General features: G+C 47.6%; 1 protein-coding gene across 2 annotated transcripts in view; it reads left to right on the top strand.

Moving 5' to 3' along the window:
• ARID3B (AT-rich interaction domain 3B) overlaps positions 1 to 23,564 on the top strand; it is a 29,399-nt gene that overhangs the window by 2,843 nt on the left and 2,992 nt on the right. Inside the window, exons 2-6 of one of the 2 annotated variants that reach the window (XM_009950540.2) lie at positions 6,953 to 7,024; positions 8,560 to 8,632; positions 20,349 to 20,532; positions 21,752 to 22,011; positions 22,231 to 22,488. In XM_009950540.2, coding sequence (XP_009948842.1) covers positions 6,953 to 7,024; positions 8,560 to 8,632; positions 20,349 to 20,532; positions 21,752 to 22,011; positions 22,231 to 22,488 — 847 coding nt within the window. Of the gene's footprint in view, positions 1 to 6,952; positions 7,025 to 8,559; positions 8,633 to 20,348; positions 20,533 to 21,751; positions 22,057 to 22,230; positions 22,489 to 23,564 lie in introns of both variants that reach the window. The other variant, XM_086471605.1, reaches the window with a different exon arrangement.

Here is a 23,564-nt window from a genome sequence, read left to right as displayed (position 1 = left end):
TATTGAAGTGCCCAATATTAGGGATGCTAGTGAGCATATTCCCCTTCAGTAGGGTAAATATTGCAGATCAACTTGTTTGCGTTCACCAGTGGAGTCTGCATACCAGGGAGTAAAAATTTAACTGCGGTATACCAGTTCAGAGCTGGTGAGCAGGGGGCTGCGTGGGGGTGGGAACAAACGAGGCGGGGGGCAGGCAGGGACTGTTAGCTGGCACGACAGCAGAGGGGAGAAATGTGTGTGTGACTGGAGACTGTCCACGTAATTCTGCGTGAGAAGTAGTAGCACGCTGCCCCAGTGTGAGCCTCGCTTGAAGTTTTTAATTTCAAAGATATACTTTAAAGATACTGGGCTTTTTCTTTTTCTCTTTGTCTGAAATGGTTATGTTAGGCAGAAAACCTGAGATCAAATGCAGAAGTGCCTGCATTCTCCAGCTTGTTTTCGAAATGATTCCTGAACTTGTCTTTTTTTAGCTTCTGTTGAGATGGAGGCTAATAACCAGTCAGTACACACTGCTTCCAGCGAGCTCTGCTCTGGGAGTATTTGTGGTATGCGTAATGGCTGTTGCTCACAGAAGAGGGGGGAAAAGTCACTTCTATTTCTTTTATCAAGTGTGGATTGTTCTTCTGAAAGTGATGCCCTTGGGGAAAAATGTATCTTGAAAGCGTAAGGCTAAGATTGCCTGGAAGGTATGTGGCATGAAGATGGCAGAAAGGTGGAAACTACCAGCAAGATGAAGCCCCATTCTGTTCAGTCCCGGACAGCCAAGTAAATAATTGTAGAACAAGCCGGCAGACAAAAGAGCTGGCTCAGCTTATGACACGGGGGCGGTGGGAATCCTGTCAGCACAAAACAACAAGGGAGTGGAGCTGCTTGTCGGGGAGTTGCAGTCCCGAAAGAAGAGCCGGGGGGGTGTGTGCTCAGCTCGCTCGCTCTTCTGACTTGCTTGAATCCCCTGCAAATCCATCACGGCTCTGACAGCCGAAGGCTCCCGCAGCCGTCCTCAAAATGGGCGTTGTGGGCTGCCTGTCTTTGAAGAAAAATGGGGTTTTAATTCCGCGGGTGAAAATGTTGCCTTTAGCAGATGGTTGGGTGCGGGTCCTTGTCCCGTGGGTTCTCGCATTGCTGGGTGATGTCTCTGGTTACCAGGGCGAGCCGTGTAGGAAAGGCAGGACCACAGCTGCCGTCTCGCTGGTGCTGCTGGCGCCTCTTCCACTCGGGGCTGGTGTGCAGCACTGGCACAAGCAATTTAGGCTGTTACTGCAGCACACACGTTCCTTTGTGGAATGTGAAAATAAAGCCAAGGTTTTCAGGCATCAGCTGATACTTAATGCCTTCTTAAATGCATCAAGGTAAGTCTCCCTCCGTAAAGCAGCTGTCTGACTTTCAGCAAGTGGTTTGTGGTCTGGTTTTGGGGGATGTCTCATGTTAGATTCTCAGAAATCACCAGTCACTCCTGAAAATTCTGACCTAAACTTTTAGAAAGGTCATGGTGTTTATTGAGATAAGTCAGCTTAAAATAATTACTTTGCTTTTGCTCTAGGGTCTAGGAATGAGTGGCTGAGATTCCATAACCTTAAGTATGTGCCTCAAGTGGTGTGCGTATTGAGGTATTGCTCAGGAGATACTCATTAATCCAGCGGGGGTGAAGGTCCCAGGAATAAAGTTGCATTTCACATGGTGCATTTTTTTTACCTCCTAGCTATTTCAGATATCCAGGGCCCAATTCAAGGGTTGGATTTTTAATTCCTTATGTGGGTCACTGGGTATTTTTCTTTTTATGGTGTAGTAGGAGGAGAACTCTTCATTAGTGGCCAGATGTGAGCTATTTGGTTTCTTTTTTCCTGAAAGCTGTTTTCCATAAGAACAGATTTTAAATCTTAAATTGCCAATTGCTGCTTCTCTTGAAATTCATGGTTTAGGTTTGTTCTGATGAAGTCTTCATCCCTGTGACAGTCTGCTTCTGCCATGGCACCTAACCTGGTGCTCACACTGATATGTAACTTAAAGTGCAGCATCAGTGTTGGAGCAACAGTCACCTTTTTGTTTAATGTGCCAAATAATGTATGGGAGAGGAGAACCAAGAACCCGCTTGTGATAACGACTGTAGGCAGCAGCCCACGAACAACTTGTATTGGCAAATCTTCATCTCAACAGGCAATTCCATAGGCTTCATCAAGGCTGTGTTATGTTGCTGTAGCTGGAGGCAGAGCAAAGGAGCAGAGCAAGGAGCTCATTTATATCCTGGGGAAGGTATGGCTCGCTTCAGGATTTGTTCGGGTGCTAAATTTATCTTTAGGAATAGTTGCAGCTTGTCTCCTTCGGGGCCAATTTATAGAAGTTCTAGCTAACACCGGAGAGTGGTAGGTGGCAAGAGCTCGAATGTGTTGTATTCGTACACTTCTGTTTTTGTCACTGAGGCTTTCGCATGTGGCAGTGAGAATTCCTCTTCCCACAGCCATGTAGCACTGAACAAATCTTCTTGTCACTTAGATTTTAGTTAATTCCTCTGAGCGTTTGTGAATAGGAGTCATTCACAAAGAGTCCAACTTTTCCGTAAGGATAAGGAAGCAGATTCCTGTTTTGCAAAGAATTGTGTTGGTGCTGCAGTCACTAGGTCATGGGAGCACATAAAAAACTTAATAAAGTAGTAATTAATCTGTTAACTTCAGTCCGTTCCTTTTCTTTCCTTCCTCATCCTCCCTGCCATTCCTGAAATCACTAAAATATTTTCAAAACCCATCTTTGAAGCTTGTAGCTATTGAATTGAGCTCTGTTATTAGTAAGACTGGGAAGGGTTTATTCCAATTTCAGCAGAGCTTTACCAGGCAGCTTGTGTATGTGGTAATTATAACTTGCTTCTCCATGCTTGAGAACTTGCAGCTCAGGGCAGTAGTCCTGATCTTATCAGCATTTTGTAGTACAACAGTTTTCTTTATAATAGCATCTGTTTCACTTCCTAAGGCTTAACTCTACCCACAAAAGGAATTTCTGTGGATTCTCTGATAATCCTGAAATTGCTGCCCCTGTACCTTTTCATTGACTTGGTGCTTTCAGTTAACCCATGGGGTAGGGGAGGGGCCTTGTTTTTCACGGCAACATTTAGCCTAGTCCCTAAGTGGATATTTCAGCAGATTTCTAGCCTAAGACCCCTGTCAAAACTGCAGGTCCGCAGTAGGGAGGCGCAGAATGATTGAGTTTCGTGGCAGAAGCTTTCTTCTCTTTTCTTTTACATCTTAAAGCTTTACTGGGTTCTCTCCAGTTCAGAGATTTGCCATTTGAATAAAACTCTGTAGTTTGGGCTTTAGCTGAGCCCCTCAAACACCTGTATGAAACTGGGAAGAAGGGAATGATCTGGAAAAGGAGCACTTTGAATTTCTCATCCATGTCCCTGTTTGCACACTAACTGCGATTTGTGCAGGCACAAGTGGAGGGGACTGTGAACTGCTCTTCTGTTCACCTTAATACTTCACTTTTTTTTTGAGCACAGACTTTTGATTCTTTAGTCTCTCAGAGGGACAGACTTGTGAGGTGGTGATATTTGAGAGGTAGGTGTCCTGCAGAGGGGTTTAGGCTGCTTGTTTGTAAGGTTTTTGTCCTCAAAAGAATGGGCTGGACGAAGCAGGAAAACATTTGTCATCTCCTTTTCTGTCTGCTTGGCAACTCGGGGTTAACTCTGGCTTTTGAATGTGGGATTGGAAACCAAAATTGCTCTGGACATCTGAGCTTCCCTCTAATAAGATATTCCAGGTGGTTAGGGAGTAATCCTAAAATAGCTCCAGATATAATTGCCTCTGAAGCCAGGCCTGCAGCCTCTCGGGGAGGGGGCGGTCTGGGGGGGCTCCGATGGCCTCTGAGGTGTCTGTGGCATGGGGAAGGCTCCAGGGCTCTGCCGGCGGCCTGTGAGGGTGGCCAAGCCTTCCCAGCACCTCTGCCTTCCTGCTCCTGCTCGTCATCAGGGGTAAAGCACAGCCAGTGCTGCTTTTCTGCAAGAAACCAGATGAATTCTTGCCCGTGGTAACGCAAGGGCTGTTTGTCGAACATCAGCAGATTCCCTCGATACAAACGGGTGGAGGGAGAGACAGGACTCTCCCCAGAGAATGACCTGCCTCTCTGAACAGTGGGGTTTTTTTCCTTCCTGCTACTATTGCCTGACTTATACAAAGGTCTTTTAATGACCTGTGAGGATATATTGATTTCTCAGGTTCCTGCTGTTTATATGGAGGAGGGCTTCTCAGCATAGGGTAACTTTGTTTTCCTAGGAGGAATGGGAAGGAAGCTTGCTACCAAAGCTCCTGCCGAGCTCTCGTGCTGTGCAAAATGTGGTTTATTCTACATCTGGAGCACCTTTTGCTTCAGTAGCTTCGTGGGGATCTTTACTGACTTACCTGTTCCAGTTGTGCTCAGATCGCTGCTCTGACCGCTGCCAATATTCGGTGTCTTTGGTTGTGGCCTTGGCACGGACCCAAAAGTTTTGGTGAGCAGAATAGTCCCTCAAGATCAAAGCTGAGGCCTGGGAAAGTGCCTGTTGGTGCTTGTAGTCTGTTCTCTGAATAAATAAGGCTTTATTCCCCGGCTGCTGAGCTGACATTTCACGCTAGCCTGAGACTTTGCTAACTCCGCTACCCAAAACAACCCTGTGCTCTGTCCCTGTGTCTCCGCAGCCCACGCCTCGCTTCAGCGCACCCTTGCTGATTTACACCGCGGCGGCGGCTGCTTGCGCCGAGGTGGATGAGAACCGCGCTCCTTATCTCTTCTGATAGCTTAATGTGGGGAGTGGGAACTGGCTTTAAACCTTTCCAGCTCTTGCAGGAGGAAATGCTAATGCTGTCCACTGTCTCTGACCTTGGATCACTCGGTGTCATGCCAGGTGATATCCATCTCTGCCAATTTTCTGGACATATGGCAAAACACTGATGGCTTCAGCTAGCTTTAAGCTCCTTTTCACTGGCGAGGTGTGGGGGAGCATTACTTCTGTGCTCTTGAGCATCTCGGGATGTAGGTGAGGGAAGCAGGGTGCACGTATTCTGCTTATTCTCTGTATCAAACCTTGTCCTTTTCTCATTACCCTTTTCCTTCGAGTAGAACAAGTGCAATGACTTCTAAAGAGTCTTTAATCCCATGGGAAGTTTTGTTCCTGGAAATTTTACCAAGTTCAAACCCACTAGCAGCAGAGGATTGTCTCCTTTAAGCCCTCTTTCCTGTCCCTGTCCTCAAATGTAGTGGAATAAGCTCTCAGCATGACCAAAGTTCCCTATGAAAGCAAGTGTTTTGCTGCTTTGGAGCACCCAGTTTAACACCATGAGTGGTTTTGCCCTCTGGATTTATAACCAAATGCAGACTTGGGAAGGAAGCAGCTCAGCCCTCTACAAATCATTTTGCCTTGGAGTGTGTGAACTTGAGGATGGGAGATAGCTTCTGCCTTCTGAGAGACTCTCTCTTACTGACTGTTCACATAGGTTTGTTGATCTGAGTTAACAGTCAGTGGGGTTTTAGGAGCAGCTGGATGTTACAGTAATTAGCAAAAACCCTGTGTTTTTAATCTCTGCTAGCAAAGGACACACAGATGAATACTCCTGTGAACAAAACCGGTCTTCAGATCTCTTCCTAGAGAGGGCTGGGAATTGATCTGCTGTAATAAACAGCTGACATAACAGAAGTGGCAATAATCCCCCATTAAATATCTTTCAGTTGATGGGACTCACTGGATAATTGACTTTCCAGCAGGAATTACTGGCTCAAACTAAATCAGCAGGCATTAGGGCAGCTCACTGCAGTGTTTTTTAAAGGGGGAAATGTAGCTTTGCCTGGCCTTGACAAGAGCTATTCATCTTTCTAATTCAATGTATGTGTCACAACCAGATGACTCCAAGATTTCAGATATTGGACCACCTCTCTAATTCGCATGCTTATTTTTTTGTGCCGAGACCTTTTGCTGTCTTCAGTGCTTTTCTATCTGTGTTGGGATGCTGTGTGTTTATCAGGATGGGGTAGTCCAAGCTACTTGGTGGATTTGGCTCTTCTGCTTCCTTGAGGGGCTCTGGAGCACTTGCTGTACTGGAGCTTTATGAAGTTTATAGTTTAAAGATGCTTGAACATGTTTCAGGACCATTCTTCTCGTCTTGATCCCACTGCCCCTGCTGGTTTCCAGCCCCAGTGATCATTTCAGGATGATGTAGGATAGGCCTAACTAGAGTAATCCTTTTAATGCCTAAGAAGAATGAACCTTAATCCAGCAAAGCTGAGCTTTCCATTTCTGTGGGGAAAATCCACATCCAGTAGCTTCCAGGAGTAAGGGTCCAGGATTGGCAAGAAGCTTTCCAGTGGAATTAATTCCCTCTGTCTTCGGCATACTCTGATTTTGGTTTTGTAGGCAAGCAGAGGGAGGACGGAAGGGCATTTCCAAGTGTCTTTAGTGTCACCTGGCAAAGAGAAAGGAAGGGTGCCTAGGTGACACCTACACCTTTCACTAGGGGCTCTAGGACATGCACTTGGTAAAGAGGTGGACACGCAGAGCCAAAGCAGCACCTCGCTGTTGAGGTGTTGGACCTCGTTACAGCAAAGCCCCTGCTATGGGGCGGGTAGCAAGCTTCTGTTTAGCAGAGGAAGGCAGGCTGCTGGTGAAGGTGTCAGAGGATTTTCCACTAGAATGGTTTTCCCTAGCATCAGACAACTTCTTTGAGATACATTTCTGCAAGAAAAATTTTAGCACTGAAAAACTTCCCCTACCCTCTGGTCCCCTGGAAGGTGAAATCTCGCTTCCCATTTTGGGCTGAGTGTCAGAGATTCCAGGAATGTGTGCTGTAACAAATCCATGCATGTCCCCGTCTTGCCTTTTTGGTCTATGCCAGCAGCTCCTTTTGCCCGTGTTTGTGCCCAAAAATGCACATTTGGAAGCTTGTCCGCAAAGCCTTTCCCTGGCGATCCTTTCATCCTTCCTTTTCTCTCTCCCTAGAATGGCAACGTGACCTGGAGCGATGAAGGGGATGGGTGCCGAGGAAGAGAAATTTCACGAGACTTTGCCAAGGTCAGTCTGGTCGTGGGATTTTGGAGAATTCTTCCCCTCGTCTGTGACAGGGTGACTACGGAGCCCTCGCTGTTCCTCTGTATGAATTTGTAAGAAAACTGCTTTGTCCTGCCGCCCTCTGCCTACAAACCTGCTAGTTCGTTGGGCTATTTTGTGGCCTATAGTTTGAACTAAGACTTAATAACCAGCCTTTTGACATTTAGAATCTTAGTCAATACTTTCTCCAGCTGGGCGAAGAGTATTTCATTTCTTGAACCTGATTAGCACTGTGGTCGTGGATCTGAATGTGGCAGCTGTGTGTCACATCAGCCAGAGGAATTCATTTTAAACTAAGCTGGCCCTTTCTGAAAGGGTACAGCTAATTGCTCTGCAAATACACTGGTGCATTTTCTTCCCAGAGCTCAGTGTGTGAGAAAGCACAGCGCTTCACAGGAAATGAGCCCAAAAAGCCCCTCTTCTTTTGGGCTAGATGAATACCGAGTAGCTAGCAGTACCTATGGAGAGACTGAAAGACATTTTTCCCAATGAATCTTTGCTTTTCTGTTGATCTGCTCCACCAAAAATTCCCTGGAGTGATGCAGGATTCTTCCTCAATGAAACGAGAGAAGGGATTGAATTAATGTACAGCATCGTCTTCTGCCTGGTTCTGTATCCTCCTGCATCTCGGTGAGAGACTGACTTCAGCCCTTTCAGCCTGTCACTTTGTGGCCTTGCAGGAGTCTTGCTAGGTGAAAATTAGATTTTTCTGTTCAAGGGGTAGTTGTAAGAGATGATACTCTTGGGCCTGCCCCTTCTGAAAAACCAGTGGATTTTTTTGTTAGCATACAGTGCCTTTCCTTTGGAATAAGCCGCCTGTGGAACTCTGGTTTAAATGCTTGGGGTTTTAAGCCTTTTTGTAGAATGATTTCTGCAGCAAATTGGTTCTGGTCTGGTTTCTGATATTTTTTCAAGGCTTTTTCACTTGTTTTAAAGGAGCCTTTCCTGCCAGGCATTAGTAGTTACAGGAAAGCTCTGTCCTTTCATCTCCCCCTTCAAGGGACTTGGAGTTTGTCACTTATGTGACAATCCCTGAAGGAGGGAATCATGAGGCCAGGAGAAGCTGCAGAGAAGTTTCCCTCCCTGGTACCTCAAAGATACAGACCGCTAATCTGCCCTGAACTGCTGTCACCTTCCTTTTGTCTCATCTTTCTTTCCAGCTTGTCTTAATAGTTTCTCTCCCCTTTGCGTTCAGGTGGTTTCAAAGCTGCTCTGTAGCAGAGCTAGCTGAATGGAATCCTGCTCCCTTCGGGTTGACCGTCTCTGCTCTGCCCGGAGGAGTGACCGAGGGGCTGAGCAAGGCAAGCCGTAACGAGGGTCCTCAGGCTATCACCTTAGCCTTGTCCACAGAACTGCTCAGGAATCCTTCCTTGTTTGGCCTCTTTGCCTGCGGCTGCCTTTCACCCCTCCAGTACACGCACTGGAAGAAGCTGGCATTATTACTTGATTTTCTGTCTCAGTGCGGATTGTGCCTTCATTTTTATTTTTTTTCCCCCCAGCTCTATGAACTGGATAGTGACCCTGAACGGAAGGAGTTTCTGGATGACCTCTTCATCTTTATGCAGAAGAGGGGTGAGTGAGCATTTGTCTGAACGTGACAGGGTAAAACGGGGCAGGAGGGTCCTGCTGCCGTTTGAATTCTTCTTTCCTGAGTTTGAAGGAAAAAATCCAGCCCTTGAACTTCCAGATCAGGTGGAAGAGCGGTGGTAAGACTTGAGATATTTGCCTTGGGAGATAAGGAGCGTAGGAGGAAAGAGCTCCTGCTCTGTAACTTGACTTCACAGACACTATTTCTTTACCCTGCTACCCAATACTGATGTTGCCCATGCACAAAAGAGCCCAGAAAGCCTGATTCCCCAAGGATTTTTGAAACAAGATTGAGTACGACCGGGGATTCTCTGGTCTTCCCTTCAGGTGGCATGATCACACATCTTCTCACACTTGATTTCGATGGCATGTGGAAGCTGAGTGTGAATGCCTTCACAGTCTGCATGGAGTAGTGGCATGCAGTTTGGGGACTGGGAAAAATACACACCAAGGCACATTTTCGTGTAGATTCACGATGTGTCACCTTTCCGGTTAGTAACTTCGTGTAACTGAGTGCAGAAGCGCACGGTTTCTCACATTCCTCCCTGTGGTGTCAGCACCTTGCATCTCTCCTTGCTCCAGGAGCGGTGGTGCATGTGTGAAGTAGCTCAGCTGGGATGTCACAAAAGTCTCTTGCTGTCACCTAAATATCAAAGTTCAGTTCCCTCATTGCAAGCTATTACTAACAAAATGTACATGTATGTGGTAACGTATAAAACATACCTCTGTGGACATTTGTGGTAAATCCTCTGTGGTGCTTCCTTCCTTCACCCCTCCAAGCGTGCCAGGCCAGACAGACTCTTCCAACAAATGGTTCTGACAGAAAGTGTTAAATTGTGCTGTAGACCTTCTCATTGTTTCCAAAAAGTCTGCTGAAGGTGGGTGTGAAGAGCAGACGTAAAAAAGCACCCTTTGCTCCCTCATGGCATAGCGCACTCTGAGTGTGCTGGGCCAAACAAGCCAGGTTGTGCTTATTTGGAAGAGGGGCTGCCTTAGTGTCACCAGCAGTACTGTGCCCCAAGAGTCTAATAAAGCATAAAGATGCAGCCTCTCAGTCTCACCTATTTGAAAATTATCTGTTTGCTAGCTTGGAGTCTATTTCCCGTTGGCTTTGGAACACTGCATCTTCAGATGCATCCCCTCTGTGGGTGACTGGATCACAAGTGGAGGAAAGGCTATCCAAAATGCAGCTATTGCAATTGCTCTTTGTATCCGTGTCTGTTTTTCCTGGCATGGCTAGAGCTGACAGCTGACCTGGGTGAGTTTTCACTCTCCAGCAGTTTGAAGTTATGCTTCCAAGTTGGTTAAAAATTAGAGCTGGGTTTTGCTGATATTTTTGGCTTTTGTCATAGAGGCATAACCGGGCTTAATTAGTTTACTTGCAGCTGTTAACCTGAGCTCACATCTTCATGTAAGGGCTGGGATGACTGACTGACAAGACAATAATCGGCAGGGTGTGATTGGCAGCAATAGAAACCTCCAGATACCTAGACAGAAATCTGCTTAATACTTGAGTGTCTCCTTCCTATCACCTTTTAATTATTTATAACTGGCATGTTCCTGGTGCAGGGGCTGAGCTGGTCACCAGCTGGCTGCTGTAGGAGTTTAGCTTTTAATCATCTGGGCATTTCCAAGTGTATTTGTTTTCTGGAGACTCCCTTGTTTTCTTGCTTGCTAGAAGACTGAAAATAAAATATAAGAGCCCAGCACCCATGGGGGAGAGATGCTGTGAGCTGACATCCCTCTGCCAGAGGGGTTGGAAATGTTTGGCCCTGCTCTGGGGAACTGGTTAGATTGCAGGGAACGAGGCAGCCGTGGGCTTGCTTTATATTTTGGCACCCCAGAAAGAAACAGGCAGAAGGACTCTGGGGAGCCGAGTTTCTTCAGGTTGACAGAGCTGAACAGCATAGGTTGAGCTATAGGAGGCAGCTTCTCTTCTGTCTTTAATCTAAGCTGCTGTGTCTTACCACAAGGGAAATCTTGTGACTTGGCATGGTTTTTCAGCAGCTGGACTGCCCACTTTTCCCATGCCTGCTCTCCTCACCGCTATCTACAACAGGGCTTTCGTTTTTTAGGAAGCAGATGGACTTGCCCACTGCGTCCTGTTCTGGGATCTTCAAAAATCTGGGAGCTTCTACAGCAAAGTTATCACAGGATACTGTTCAGGCTTTCTTTTCTCCTCCTCTTGCTTTATGTGCCAAACAAGCGTCCTAAACCAAACAAGGCTGAACAGCTGCCTTCTTCTGAAAGAGTCCCCCAAAGGTGGATACAACCGAGGGCTCCTTGCACCTGAGAGCAAAGTGCTGTGTTTCTTAGCTAGTATGTGTGAAGAGCTGGTTAATTTGCACCTTGTGTCTGAAGGGAATGGAAAGCAGCTCTGCTAATAAACATTGCTGGTGTAAAGATGGGGATTTTGCTGTTGTCCAGGAGGAGCCAGCGAAGTGCTGGCCCTTGTTTGAGGCTGATGCATTTGGGGCACAGATTGCTAACTGATGCTGAACAAAAAAAAAAGCCTGATGTGAAAGATGAATGACAGTTTTCACAGGAGCTACTGAGTAGTTGGAGGGATGAAAAGATTTGGTTGTTGGTGCTGCTGTTAGGAATGTACCTCGAAATGTGAAGCCATGAAACAGGCTTAATGCAGATCAAATGTGCAGGTCTCATCTGCCTCTGAGCACAGCAGGTTGTCGCTGAATGACCACAGCTGCAAGTGATAAAATGGCCCTTCAGTGGCAATAATGATGGAAGAGGGAGATGAGAGGAAAGCTGTAACTCTTCCTTTGTTGGATGTTTTATTCCTTGTATGCGTTTAGGTGAATGGGTCCCACCATGGCTGTGATTGAAGGGGCAGATGGGGAGAGGAGGGGAGACCAGGCGATGAGGGCAGTGAGTGTGCAGGACTGGCTTTGAACCAGGCCTACAACAGGACCGACCTTACGCAGCTCGGCAGGGACGGTGCCAGCTTGCTGTATTACCGCTTCCACCTTCCCTTTTCTCAGCTCTTCTGCAGTCTCAACCCAAAGGTTGTCTTTCCTCGGACTGACAGGGATAAGCAGCTTCAGCAGTGGCTTCCCTCCGTCTCCATTGCTGATCTGGTGCCTTGTGACAAGTTGAGCCTTGATGTCTTGAGGTCTGGTTTCTCAGAAGCTGTATTTTTAACGTCCTGCTGCATGAGGAGCCGCTCTACGGGCAAGTTTGTGGTTCAGGACATTTTTAAGGGCACAGGCTGAGGCTTCGTTGCCAGTGCATTGTGGAGTGGGTTGTATTGCGGGCACAGAGGCTGGGTTTGCTCTGCTCGCCACTGAGGACACTGTGGGCAGGAGCTGTTTTCTAAGTGCCCAGGCTAGAGCTGCAGCCATTACAGTAACTCAGGGTAATCGTACGTTCCCCCATCCTTTGTATTAGTGAAAAGAATTTTGTTACAGAAATGTAGCCAGATGGCCGAGTTCATTTGCTCAGATCAGGCTCAGTGGCAGAGGTGATGACATCTTCCCCTTGTCTTCAGGTCTTTCTCAGCCTGTGAACATACATGTGTGTGATAGGGGGCATAGGTATGATGAGTCGTAGGAAAAAAACGTAGCTGTTGGCCCCGGAGCATGTACTCGGTAGCACAGCTAGGCTGCTTTTTGTCCCCAGGTAGTGAAGGACTGTTAGTGGGGTGACTCTTGTAGCCGCTCAGGCAGCCCCCGATAATTGAGCTGATTGTATTCCACTAGGGCTGGTCAGGAGAGAGTTGGAGCAGTGGGACTGCTGCATCCCATGGAAGGATCAGCAGTGTTCGTGCAAGACATTCCCCTTGAGAAAAGGTTTGATGGGAAAGAGATCTAACTGCGTGCTATGGTGTATTAGGAAAGGCTCCCTTTCAAGGAAAGCTGTTTTGTTCATTTTAAGTACTGCCTTTGTGAAGACCTCATAAAATGTCTCCAATTGTACAGCTCTACTAATTTTGTTCAAGGTTTCTGCATGACCTTGGTTTTCCCAGATGGCTTGACCATTCTGGGGTTTTATGTGTATATACATAGAAGGGGCTTTGTAAGTCTGACCGTGTGGTTTTAATGTTTTCCTGCTGTTGTATGCTCTGTCTGCACATTTTAGATGTGGAAATACAACAAACCCAGGGTATTGACAAAAGCATTTAGTGATGGATTCTTTTATCTATAGGCCAAATGGTGTTTATGAAATGTTTGTTCAGGGAATACGCTTCGTTCTTCTACTGATTCAATCTTGCAGGTTTCTTCTTTTGATCCCCTGGAGATATTTTTGAATCTGAATTAAGCAATGTAGTTCTCTAAATGAGACATCAATAGACATAAATTCTGAGCATCCCTTGCTCTTGGTACCTGCTTAATGCTGAGCCCCAGCAAATGCTTCCCTAAATAGCAGGTGATGTTGTGCAGTGGAAAATTCTCACTCGAGGCACTGCAGAGGTCTCTTCTGGATGGTCCAAATCAACCAGGCAAAGTAGTCTTCCCTGTTAGATCCTCGGATTTGTACACAGCTACATCTCTGCCTCCTTTAAAGAACCTCTTCTTTTGTCAACTGTTCTGACTTAGACTTAGGAAAAATGGTGACTAGTGTCTTGTGCAAGTAGTAAGCAGTGGGGATCAGTGAAATATTTCAGGGTTTTACTTCTATATTGTTAAAAAGAATGACTTTTCCTTAAGTTGTAGGGGGATCTGGCATTCTGGTTTACATTCCTCTGTATTCTTTAAGTGGTTTGAGCCTTTCAGAACCAAGAACAGAATGCACTACTCCATGTACTGTAATGCTTTTAAGTGATGGTGGGATAAAAACAGGTGCAAAGCGAAGTGCTCGAGATCTCCAAACAACCTGAATCCAGCTCCTCTGTGGATGCATAGTCCTGTGCCTGTGTCTGTGGCATCCAGAAAACTCTTGCTTATCAACCTTAGGTGCCAGGTGACTAAAGTCTCCACCACGTACATAAGTTGATATTTGGTGGGAGTTCACCTGGGCCAATTTGCAAAATTTGCAGATTGCAATAACTTAGAAATAGTTGTCAGCAGGTCCTTCCCATAAAAACCAAACTTTCTCCTCCTTCTGCTTCTCATACATCAAAACATTCGTTGCATACATAAAGACAGAATTTTTTTTCTCTGTATTGGAGAAAGCCTAGGAGTTTTGCTTTGGAAAGAGCTGAAAAAATATTTTCTGGTAAAATATACCCCATACAGTTCAAATAATTAACATCCCTTGGTTTTAAGCAGCTGAAAAGTGGTGGTTTAGAGTGAATATTTGTTTAGCTGCAAAGAAAAATCATATTAGAAGCTGCAATTGTAATTAATGGGGAAATAGTATTGGGGGTTTACTTGGTTCTGGCTTACAGGAGATTTGTTTTAAATTTAGCCAGTGTGAAGAATGTTTGAGCAGCTTAAATGTCTTGTTATGAACAGAGTTAGCACTGGACAGGGTACAGAAGAAATTAATCTGAAATGATTGGCTGCTGTTGCTTTGCATGAACCTTTCTGTAGCCTCTTCATCTGATACTGGTTGCTCTAGTGATTGCTAGCTGAGGATCTCTGAATCCCAGGTGCTCCTTCCTGGAAATACAGAACTGAGTGATGGAGTCAAAGGGGGTTTTCCTCGCTTTCCGTGAAGATTGAGATGTTAAATTGTCACATGTTTCTCCAGCATCTCAAAGACTGGATGTTTGCGTCTCAAATCCTGGTCTTCTCAAGCTCTTTCTTATATTGGTACTTCCTCTTTGCTATGGGTGTTCTTGGCCTTCCCGCCCTAAATTTTAACAGCATGTTTTTCAAATGATCAATGAATGGCTGCACTCGAGCAGTGGAGGTGGCTCAGCACTGGAGAGATGACCCTGTAGATATCCAGGTGGAACCCTTTGGTATGAAGATGCTCCAATCTTTGCCTTCGTGCAGCCTGCCTGACCTACCTCTGTTTTCCCCAGCTGCCTTATTTCTCTGCATCGCCTTCTGCATTTGTACCTTCTCTGCCTAGAGAAGAAGAGTTTGTCCATTTGGTTCAGAGGCCGTACGCATGGAAACCCACCACCAGTTGCGTGGTGGTTCAACATCTGGTGAAGATATTTGTACTGGGAAATCCATTGGACCCAGCTGTGTCGGTAGCAGCCAAACAGTTGGACTGTAGTTGAGCTGGGTACAAGAGAGCAAATCTCTGTGGGGTGTCTCTTTTGGGGGTGGAGAAGCACCTTGGGCGGGAAAGCGAAGGTGGCTGGAGCCTCGGCTAATGTGAGCAGGGCACTGGGTGCCAGTCACGCTGCCTCTGGTTCAGCAGCCGAAATGTGAGGAGGGGCTGCTGTCAGCCTCGCTTGCTGCGGAGGGAAGCAGAAACCGATGGTGTTTCAAGGGGTGCAGATAAGAAGTGGGCCTCCTGTCAAATAGAGCATGATTAATTACCCTCTGTCCTGGCTCCCGCTTTGATAGGAGTGTCTAATGGTCTGCAGGCTTGCGGATCAGGTGGTGACATTCCTGTTGGGAGGTGAGAATGCCTGCTGTGGAAATGCCATGCCTAGGGAGAGATTAGATCAGCTGTGGCACGGACAGGGAGGAAGAGGGGAGAGGTGATTTCCTTCTGTATACCTTTGCTTTTTGTTTTAACGCTGAGTGAGTGCTTGGGACAGACTCAAACCAAATCAACAAATAAAACTCGGGCAAAGGAGCTGGGGTGGCTCAACAGGCAGCTTTGCCTGAAGCCAGCCAGGATTTGTCCTTGAAGAGGAATTCAAGCAAACCAGGAACTGAGACAGTGCAGGGTTCAAGTCGATTTGCATGTATTCTGCACTGCTGATTTGCTGTCGAAATGAATTTTACCTCTGTTTAGCCTGGGAGAGCGGGGAGATCGTTCATACCAAGTAATTACTCCGTCTCCCTTCAAAGAAACATGAAGATCTCTTCAAGATTTGGTTCAAAATGATTTTAAATTGCTGTGGCCTTCCCCAGTTTCCTGGGGAAAACCTGTTCCTTTTGCCTGTCTGATACTGTTTCTCTCCTGAACATATTTAGAGTGGAAGGTGGAAAGAGCAGCTCTTACCTGTACAGGTTGTGGCTGAAAAATGCCCCCTCTATGCCTGTTTTTCACTTCAGAGTGTGCTTTATTGCAATTTGGATGTTGCTCTGCAGGATAAATATTTGGGATTCTCACCTCCTTTGTTCCTTACTAAAAAATGGACGCTGCTGAAGGTAAATTGGGTAGGAAAAAAATGGAAGGTGATTGAAAGAAGTAGTGCTCCAGGCTGGGTATAATTAACTGCTCTTTGTCTCCTGCATGCAGGACAAGTCATGGCTTAGTCTGTTTGCTGGTGGGGAACTCCCTGCAGTGGGCATGGCTGAGCACGAGGAGAGGAGAGAGTGGCCCTTGGCAGGGGATCTCCATCATGGGGACTCGCAAAGCCAAGCAAATCCCTACGAAATGGGAGGCAACTTATTTTCCATAATGTGGTTAAGAACAGTCTTAGGGGCAGTTTTCCTCGTTTAACAGCGGTCTGCATCTTTAGAATTAGATCTTGCTGTGAAGTCTGGCTGGAATAGGATGAAGAACAGGGGAAAAAACAAAACACCTTGAGCACTGTGCTTGGACGGGTGAGGAAGATGATGGTCCAAAGTTTAGTTCTCTGCAGTGAGCGAGCGGCTGGTGTTGCAGGGGAGCGCAGCCTGTGCTGATGGTTGGGGCAGTGCCCCTTCCCCAAACACGGGTTCATTGCCAATAGATGTAAAAACAGTCATTACAAGATGATCTGGGGTTTACAGCTTCCTCAGCCCCTTCTTAAATAGGTCTTGAGTCAAACAGTTGCTCCTTCTGCCTCTCCAGCGCAGGGGACATAGGGGACGTTCAGGCCTATCCATGTAAGCCCTTTAGGCTTCTGTTTACGTCTGCCTGAAACAGAAGAGGCTTTTGAATGGGGTGAAACAGCTTGGCAGAGGGGGCTGCTTGTTCCCCTTGAAGGACAGAGATGTTGATAGCTGCAGTCAGGCTTCCTCCAGGGAAACTCTTTATTCCAGAAATCTGAATTGTAGTTACAGCTGTCTTTCCCTTCAGAAAACCAGGAGCCCATGGGCGACGGGCTGATGCCTCTTTCTCCTTCCAGTGTTTGCCTCTCCTAGAGTTTGTCTTCCTGAGGTCTCCCATGCTCATCAACTACGTCATCCCTTTTCCAGTAGAAACAGACTCCTTGTATCCCCCCTCTTTGGCTGATTCCTTGCAGGAATGGCCTGTACTTACGTAGCTGGGGTTATATGAAAAGGAAGAAAAGCCTTTTGCCAAGAAAACTAGGAGAGGAGGCAGTCATCTTCCTCGCCCCCTTCTCGAGCTGGGCAAGGCTTCTGGCTCTGCAAGCGTGGAACGTACAGCATTTCTGAGAGCCGGCAGAATAGAGAGGCTTGAAAGTACAGTAAAATGAGTTTGCCATCAAAAGGCAACAAGTCTTATGCTGTGCCCCCGGCTGCTGACCTTTCCCTCTGGAATTCTCCCCTCTGACCTCCGGATCATTAATCCTGATGCTGCCAGATGACAGTAATCCATCATGGCCCCTGACAAGCCTTGCAGCCGCCTGTGAAAGGATCCGCTCGGCTTCAGCATCCAGTCGTCCCATGATACTCGTTTTTCAGCCTTTCCTGTTTGAGCGCTGGGGGTTTCCAATAAAGACTTTATCGCCTTGCCTTTCCTCGGAGCGGGGCTGGGGGAGGAGAGGGCGGTGAGAGCAGCCTTGCCGTGCTTCTCGGCTCTTCTGCGGCCAGATCCCATGAAACCTGCAGAGCCCTGGCTTGCTCTGGAAAGTACAGTTAATTTACCAGGTCCGAAACCCAAATTACTCTTCGCTAGCTCTGGGGGATGTTACTTGGAGTGGTAACATGAGAAAGCAGAAAGCATGGGAGGAAAATGATTGCATCTCTGTGCTCAAGTGCTAGAAGGATGGAGGGAGTTTTGTCCCTGCTATAAAGAAATTTTATGGGGAGAAGAAGAAAAAAAAAAAAGCTGTAGGCTTTAGCGTAGTTTATAAAGCTACTAATTAAATTCCGGGGCACTTTGGTCTGTGGGTCTTGTTTAAAAGCAAACTTCAGGAAGGGAAGGTGCCAAAGGGGTAGTAACGTAAGGCAGGGAGGTCAGATCTGATGGCTGTTCCTACTCCAGCCATGAGCAGGCTCTCTGGAAATATGTTTAAGCCTTTATTTCCCACTGATGTAGATAATACTTGTCCCTGTCACAGGAGCATTTGGATAAATACACTTGTGTACCTTTTCAAATGCTGAAATGGGAGACTAGAGAAGAGTAGAGCTGTGTTTAGGATAAATGCAGTATATTAAAAAGTCAATATTTCCTTATGGTTCTGTATTAGTGGCTTGTTTGCCTGAGGAGCCTTACCCATGACCCTTCCCTTTCACTCTCCATCTGGTCACTGTCCAAGGAGAGCTGGATGAAAGTCCCTTCTGGACAAGTTAATGCTATTCCCTAAATTGGATTGGGGAAAAGTGGGTGGCTTTGAGCAGCGCGGGGTTGCTGGGGGAGAGGGTCTTGGTCCTGCCGCAGTGGAGCAAAGGCTTTGCTGGCAGCGCGGTGCCACGTGGGACACCCCGGCTTTCCTTGCTGCTGGGGCAGAAATGCTGAGCTGCTAATGAAGGGGCATTTTGGGGTGGAAAGAACCACCCTTGGCTCTTGCTAGAAACCTCGGAGATAAATATTTCCCCGCTTTTCATTTGGAGCGGGCTGGGTGTGACTGGTTGCTGTGGCTCAGCTGATGAATGATAACTTAAGGCTGGTAACATGATCACTCCCAGCCCTCTGTTGTGTCTGAAATGATGCTGTTAGTGTGCTCTTAATCCTTGCGATAACCCACCGAGACAAAATGGTGGCTGAGGAGAAACCAAAGCAAATTGAGGCTTGCGTTTACACGGGCTGGCCTTTTGGGAGGGACCAGCTCCTGGTTTGGGGCGGCCTGCTGGGACGGATGGAGCCGCAGGGCATTTAAACAGTTTGGCAACGTCTCTATCTCTGCTCCCCGAGGGAACCGTTGTCTCTGAAATGCAGGAAGAGGATCTGATGCAGTTTGTGAAATTACTGCTTGGTGGACTTTTCTGTTGTGGACGGGGAAGGGGTTGTTTAGACAAGGCAGGGAAAAGAGGATATGATAGATATAAAATGACGGAGCCTGCAGCCCCAGCCTGATCAGGTTACTCTTTGTGTTTTCTTACAGTTTAAGGCTTCGTAACTTGGTGAAATGGAAGGCAGCCCTTTTAAAGCTGAAAAAGTTTACTTTTTCTATCCAACATCTCATTAACCTGTGGGAATTGGTACCGTGAGCTAATGCATAACAGGCTTCAAAAAGAGAAGAGGGAGAAAAAAAAAATGGCATGTACATGTCTAATGAGGACATCTGCAGAGCTGAGCTGAACTCCTTTTCACTAAACAGAATAAAACCCATTTATAAGGGCCATAAACTGCTCTGCTTCGGGGCATTAACCGAATCGCTGGCTGATGAGCAGTGGCAGAAGTCTCCCCTGTGGGTTGGGTATTCCATAATTGTCCATTACAGCGCTTCGCAGGCTTTCCTGTAAAGGCTGGTGCTGACCATTGTGGCAGGCAGGATACTGACCTCAGATGGACAGCTCTTTGATCCGGGACAGTATTTCCTATGCAAAATAAAAGGTTTGCTACATCAGCGTTTTTTCCCCCTCTTCCTCTCCTTGCCTAAATCTCATTAGTTTGACCTTTTCAAACCCCACACGCTTTATCACTTGAAGGTGCTGCTAAAAGGGCACTATCAGATTAAAAGCCAGCTTTTCCTACCTCTCTTAATCCACAAGATGACGAAACCAAACGGGAAGGAGAGCTGCTTCCCTGTCTATCCTCACAAGGATAGAGCAGGACCTTGGTTCAGGCACCAGGAAGTGCTTGGATGCCCGGTGCTTCTCCCAGCAGCCCCGAGGATGCCCGGCTTTGCGATGCTCCGCTATGCTGCTCGTTGGTTCACCTCCACCATCCGCACGATTTCTCTAGTTTTCTCACGACAAGTTGCTGCTGCAGCAGCTGGGCTGGTACCGAGGTACACGTGCGGCCTTACTGGTGTGTCAGTCGGGAGCGTGTTCAGGGAGGAGGAGCGGGAGGGAGAAAACGCTTTGCGAGGGCAGAAGCTGTAGCAAAAACGGTGCGCACGTGCTTGTGAGGGAGGACAGAGGTAAATGACGTGGGGGAGGGAGGTGCTCTCGAGTGTCACGTACCCTTTTCTGTCGCTGTTCCCAAGCCGCACAGGACAGCAAATCCTGGGGAGCGAGGGAGCAGAGTCCCGACGTAAGAGTAGCTCGAGTTGCCTGGCTGCTCAGCCCCTTCCTGAGCACAAGCAATACAGATTTTTATCTGAGACTGCCCTGGGAGCTCATAAAAAATGATTCCTCTGTGCTGCTCCCTCACCCCGAGGATTGAATAGTCCCTACTTCCCCTCTTTCTATTTTAGAAGTTGCTCCTAGCTGCAGGTTATTATTTGTCTGATAATTGCTTTGCCTACAGGAAAGGATTTTTCGTGAGAAGGACGTGCCATGCAGCTACACTTCACTGGCTCATTTACTCACCCATCGAGAGGCCTCAAGTCAGGCTACAAATAGAGTTGCCTGAATTTCCGATTAGAAAGAAGATCGATAGCCCCAACCTGACGGTTTCCTTGGCCTCATTTTCTCTCTGACTCCGTGTTTCCTTCCCTGCTGTTTCCCTGCAGGAACTCCCATCAATCGGATCCCCATCATGGCAAAGCAGATCCTGGATCTCTACATGCTCTACAAGCTGGTGACTGAGAAAGGAGGGCTGGTGGAAATCATCAACAAGAAGATCTGGCGAGAGATCACCAAAGGCCTTAATCTGCCCACCTCCATCACCAGTGCCGCGTTCACGCTTCGAACCCAGTAAGTCCAGAAGGTTTAACGGCGTGGACGTGAACGCAGAGTGGGGACTGCAAAGCAGGGACTGGGGTGGAAGCAGAGTTCTGCTCTGCAGCCAGGGAGCAGCTGATAAATTGCTTTATTTACCCCTCTCACCCGACACTTGCAGTTTTTCCTTTCTGTTCCTTCTCGTCTCGTTGCTCTTAGCAGCGGTTCTCCCTGAACTCCTTCCCCTTCCCTCCCTACCACCCCGGCACTAACATGCCATCGCCTTGTTCACTGTGCTCTGCCCATCCCTCCATCCTGTGCCTTTCTTGCCTCTTCAGAGCTTAAATTCCTCGGGGCAAGGAGGGTCTTGCTCTGTCTCTGAAGAGCACTTGGCACAGCGAGGAGGAAGGGAGGCCTCCTGATTTGTAGGCATCAAGGAGGGACTTTATCATTTGATACCTGTTATCACTACTAAGTTGCAGAAACCGGCATTTAGCACCTACGTACTGTGAGGGCTTTTCTGACCTGCAATACCTCACGTTGATTAGGCAAGGAAAACCAAAAAAAAAAAAAAGGAAGAAAAAGTAAATAGGTAGAGGAAAAGGAATGGTGAAAGTAAACCTACTGTAAAATGTAAGCACCAGGGTGAAGCTGTGCTTTAGTGACCCGAGCATGGAAGGCTGGGCTCGAGGAATCCACAGCCAGCTCTTATACAGGCTCAGTTTTCTTGGAAGTTATTAGAGCCCCTGTGTCCCAGAGAGGGAAGCTCCTTGCTATTTCTACAGCCTTTGGTACAAACGTGTGTGTGCCAGAGTACAGCAAAAGCAGTAAGGTTTGGTGCTGCCCAATACATGTGACTTGGACGAGGGTAATTCCTCAGACTTCCTCCTTTGTGTTAGGGGTTAACGGTCCAAGATCTTAATTCTTATGATTTTTAGATGGTGTGTCAGTTGTAAAGGAGTTCTGGATGATTCTTTTTTGCCCTTGTGGGTGTAGTAGTATGTAACTATGTGCTTCCCTATAAACACTGAGTAAACTCAGAGTTCCTTTGCGAGAGCTGTGCTTCCCACCCAAACTGCTCAACGCTTATCAAACCGAGCACAGCGGCGGTCACGATATGCAGACAAAGACTCCAGATCTGCGGAGGACCTCCGGCTGAAAGTCTTCCTGAATGCAGTGCTCGGTGCTGTAGCCTATAATTTCATGTTCTATCGAGAAACCTACTTGAGTTTCCCTGTGCTCGCCTCTCTCCCAGGTACATGAAGTACCTATATGCCTACGAATGTGAGAAGAAATCCCTCAGTTCTCCTGCTGAGCTTCAGGCTGCGATCGATGGCAACAGGCGGGAAGGCAGGCGGCCCAGCTACAGCTCCTCTTTGTTCAGCTACTCGCCCACCACCACGGGGCCTCCTTCCCTCCTGTCTCCCCCAAAGATCCGCTTCCCCATCATCGGCGTCGCGCCAGGCAGTGGGACCAGCAATCCTCGGGTGTCTCCAGCAGCAGCTGTCAGAAAAGGTCAGCTACTTGTACTCGCAGCGAAGAGGGAGGCCGAGTTAAGAGGTGCAGGCACTGAAACGCAGTTGTTTCCCATTTTGTCCACCCAGGCTGCTTTGGACTGGAGAGCGGTGGGACTTGGGTGGCTCAGGGTTTGCAGAACGTTCCACCCGCGGTTTAAACCTTGGTGCGCTCGCTTTAGGAAGAGCTGTGGGAGGGACTAAGTGACTGTCTTTCTAGGTGACGGTGTGCCCTTGACTGTGTCTATGCCAAATCGTATTGCTGTGCCAGTGACCTTGGCTAGCCAGCAGGCAACTGTGGCAGCAAGAACAGCCACCCTCGAGCAGCTGAGGGAGAGACTGGAGTCGGGAGAGCCCCCGGAGAAGAAGGTCTCGCGGATGACGGAGGAGGAGCAGCGGCTTGTCCAGCAGGCTCTTCAGCGCAACCTGTTCAGCATGGCGCGGCAGATCCCCATGAAGATCAAAATCAATGGCAAGGGTAAGCAGCTCCTCTAGGTCCGCCAAAGGCCTTTGCAGGCTGCAGCAGGGAGGGAATTGCTCCCAGTCTAGGATGTCAAACACCTCTTTACACGCAGGCTTGATTGCTTCTGGGGGTACCAGACAAAGGTCCCTGTCTAGAAGCTGTTAAAATGGAGCACAATAACTGCAAAGCTAAACTGTAGCAATATTTTGTTGGTTTTTACTTACTGCTGCTGTTTTTATTCTATTCTTGTTGATGCATAATCCAGCCTGGATTCAGAAGCACCTTAGCTGTGTTCAGAAAGCTCTGCATCTAAGCTGATAAAACCCACTTGACCCATAACAAGACCCTTACTCTTGAGCTTCTGACCTCCTGTGTTGATCACGGTGAGATTGCTTCAGGACTCAAGCTCTAACGTCTCCACAGAACTTGCACTGTGGGGAATTGCCAGTTTCAGGTGACGTTAGCTCAGCTGCCCTTGCAGCAGTGCTCTGTCAGTGTGCTCCTGCCATCATGGGAAGCGCATGGGTTGGCTGAAATGACTTTGGGCCACGTGTCTGACCCCCTCACGTTTAATACCTGGGGTCCACTTCAGATCCATGGTTTAGCCTAGCCAAAGGCAGCCCTGTGGTTCTGCAGTAAGATGACTTTTGGAGGGGAAGCCCATCATGTGCCAGACTCTGAGCTTTCCCCTGATCTCATCTGAGCCTTAGGCCAGCATTGTGCTGCAGGGAGTGATTTTCTCTCCTTTCCTGGTCAGGAACCCTTTGAATTGATCGTGGAGGTAATAGCTTTTTCTGTATGGGTAGCAGACTGCAGGAGACAGGGAAGAGAGATGCCCAGCTTTTAGGAATCCTTTGTCAGGTGTGATGAGGAGGCCACAAAGACCTGTGTATCTGCAGGGGGCCCTACGCATCTCAGGGCTTTTAGCAAGTCAGGTGATTTCTACCAACATCTGCTGCAACCCTACGCACAGCCTCCAGGCAAAGAACTCCTGGCAAGGCTGGGTTAGAAGGTCACATCTAAGCAGCATTCATGGCCTGGGAAATGCACTCCTGAAATGCTTTGTAAAAGGGGAGTCACCCCGTAAAGGT

Source organism: Leptosomus discolor, chromosome 11 (assembly GCF_034619465.1).
Source record: "Leptosomus discolor isolate bLepDis1 chromosome 11, bLepDis1.hap2, whole genome shotgun sequence".
NCBI lineage: Eukaryota > Metazoa > Chordata > Aves > Leptosomiformes > Leptosomidae > Leptosomus > Leptosomus discolor.
Note: the sequence above shows the minus strand (reverse complement) of the source record. Positions and strands in the feature narration are given on the sequence as shown.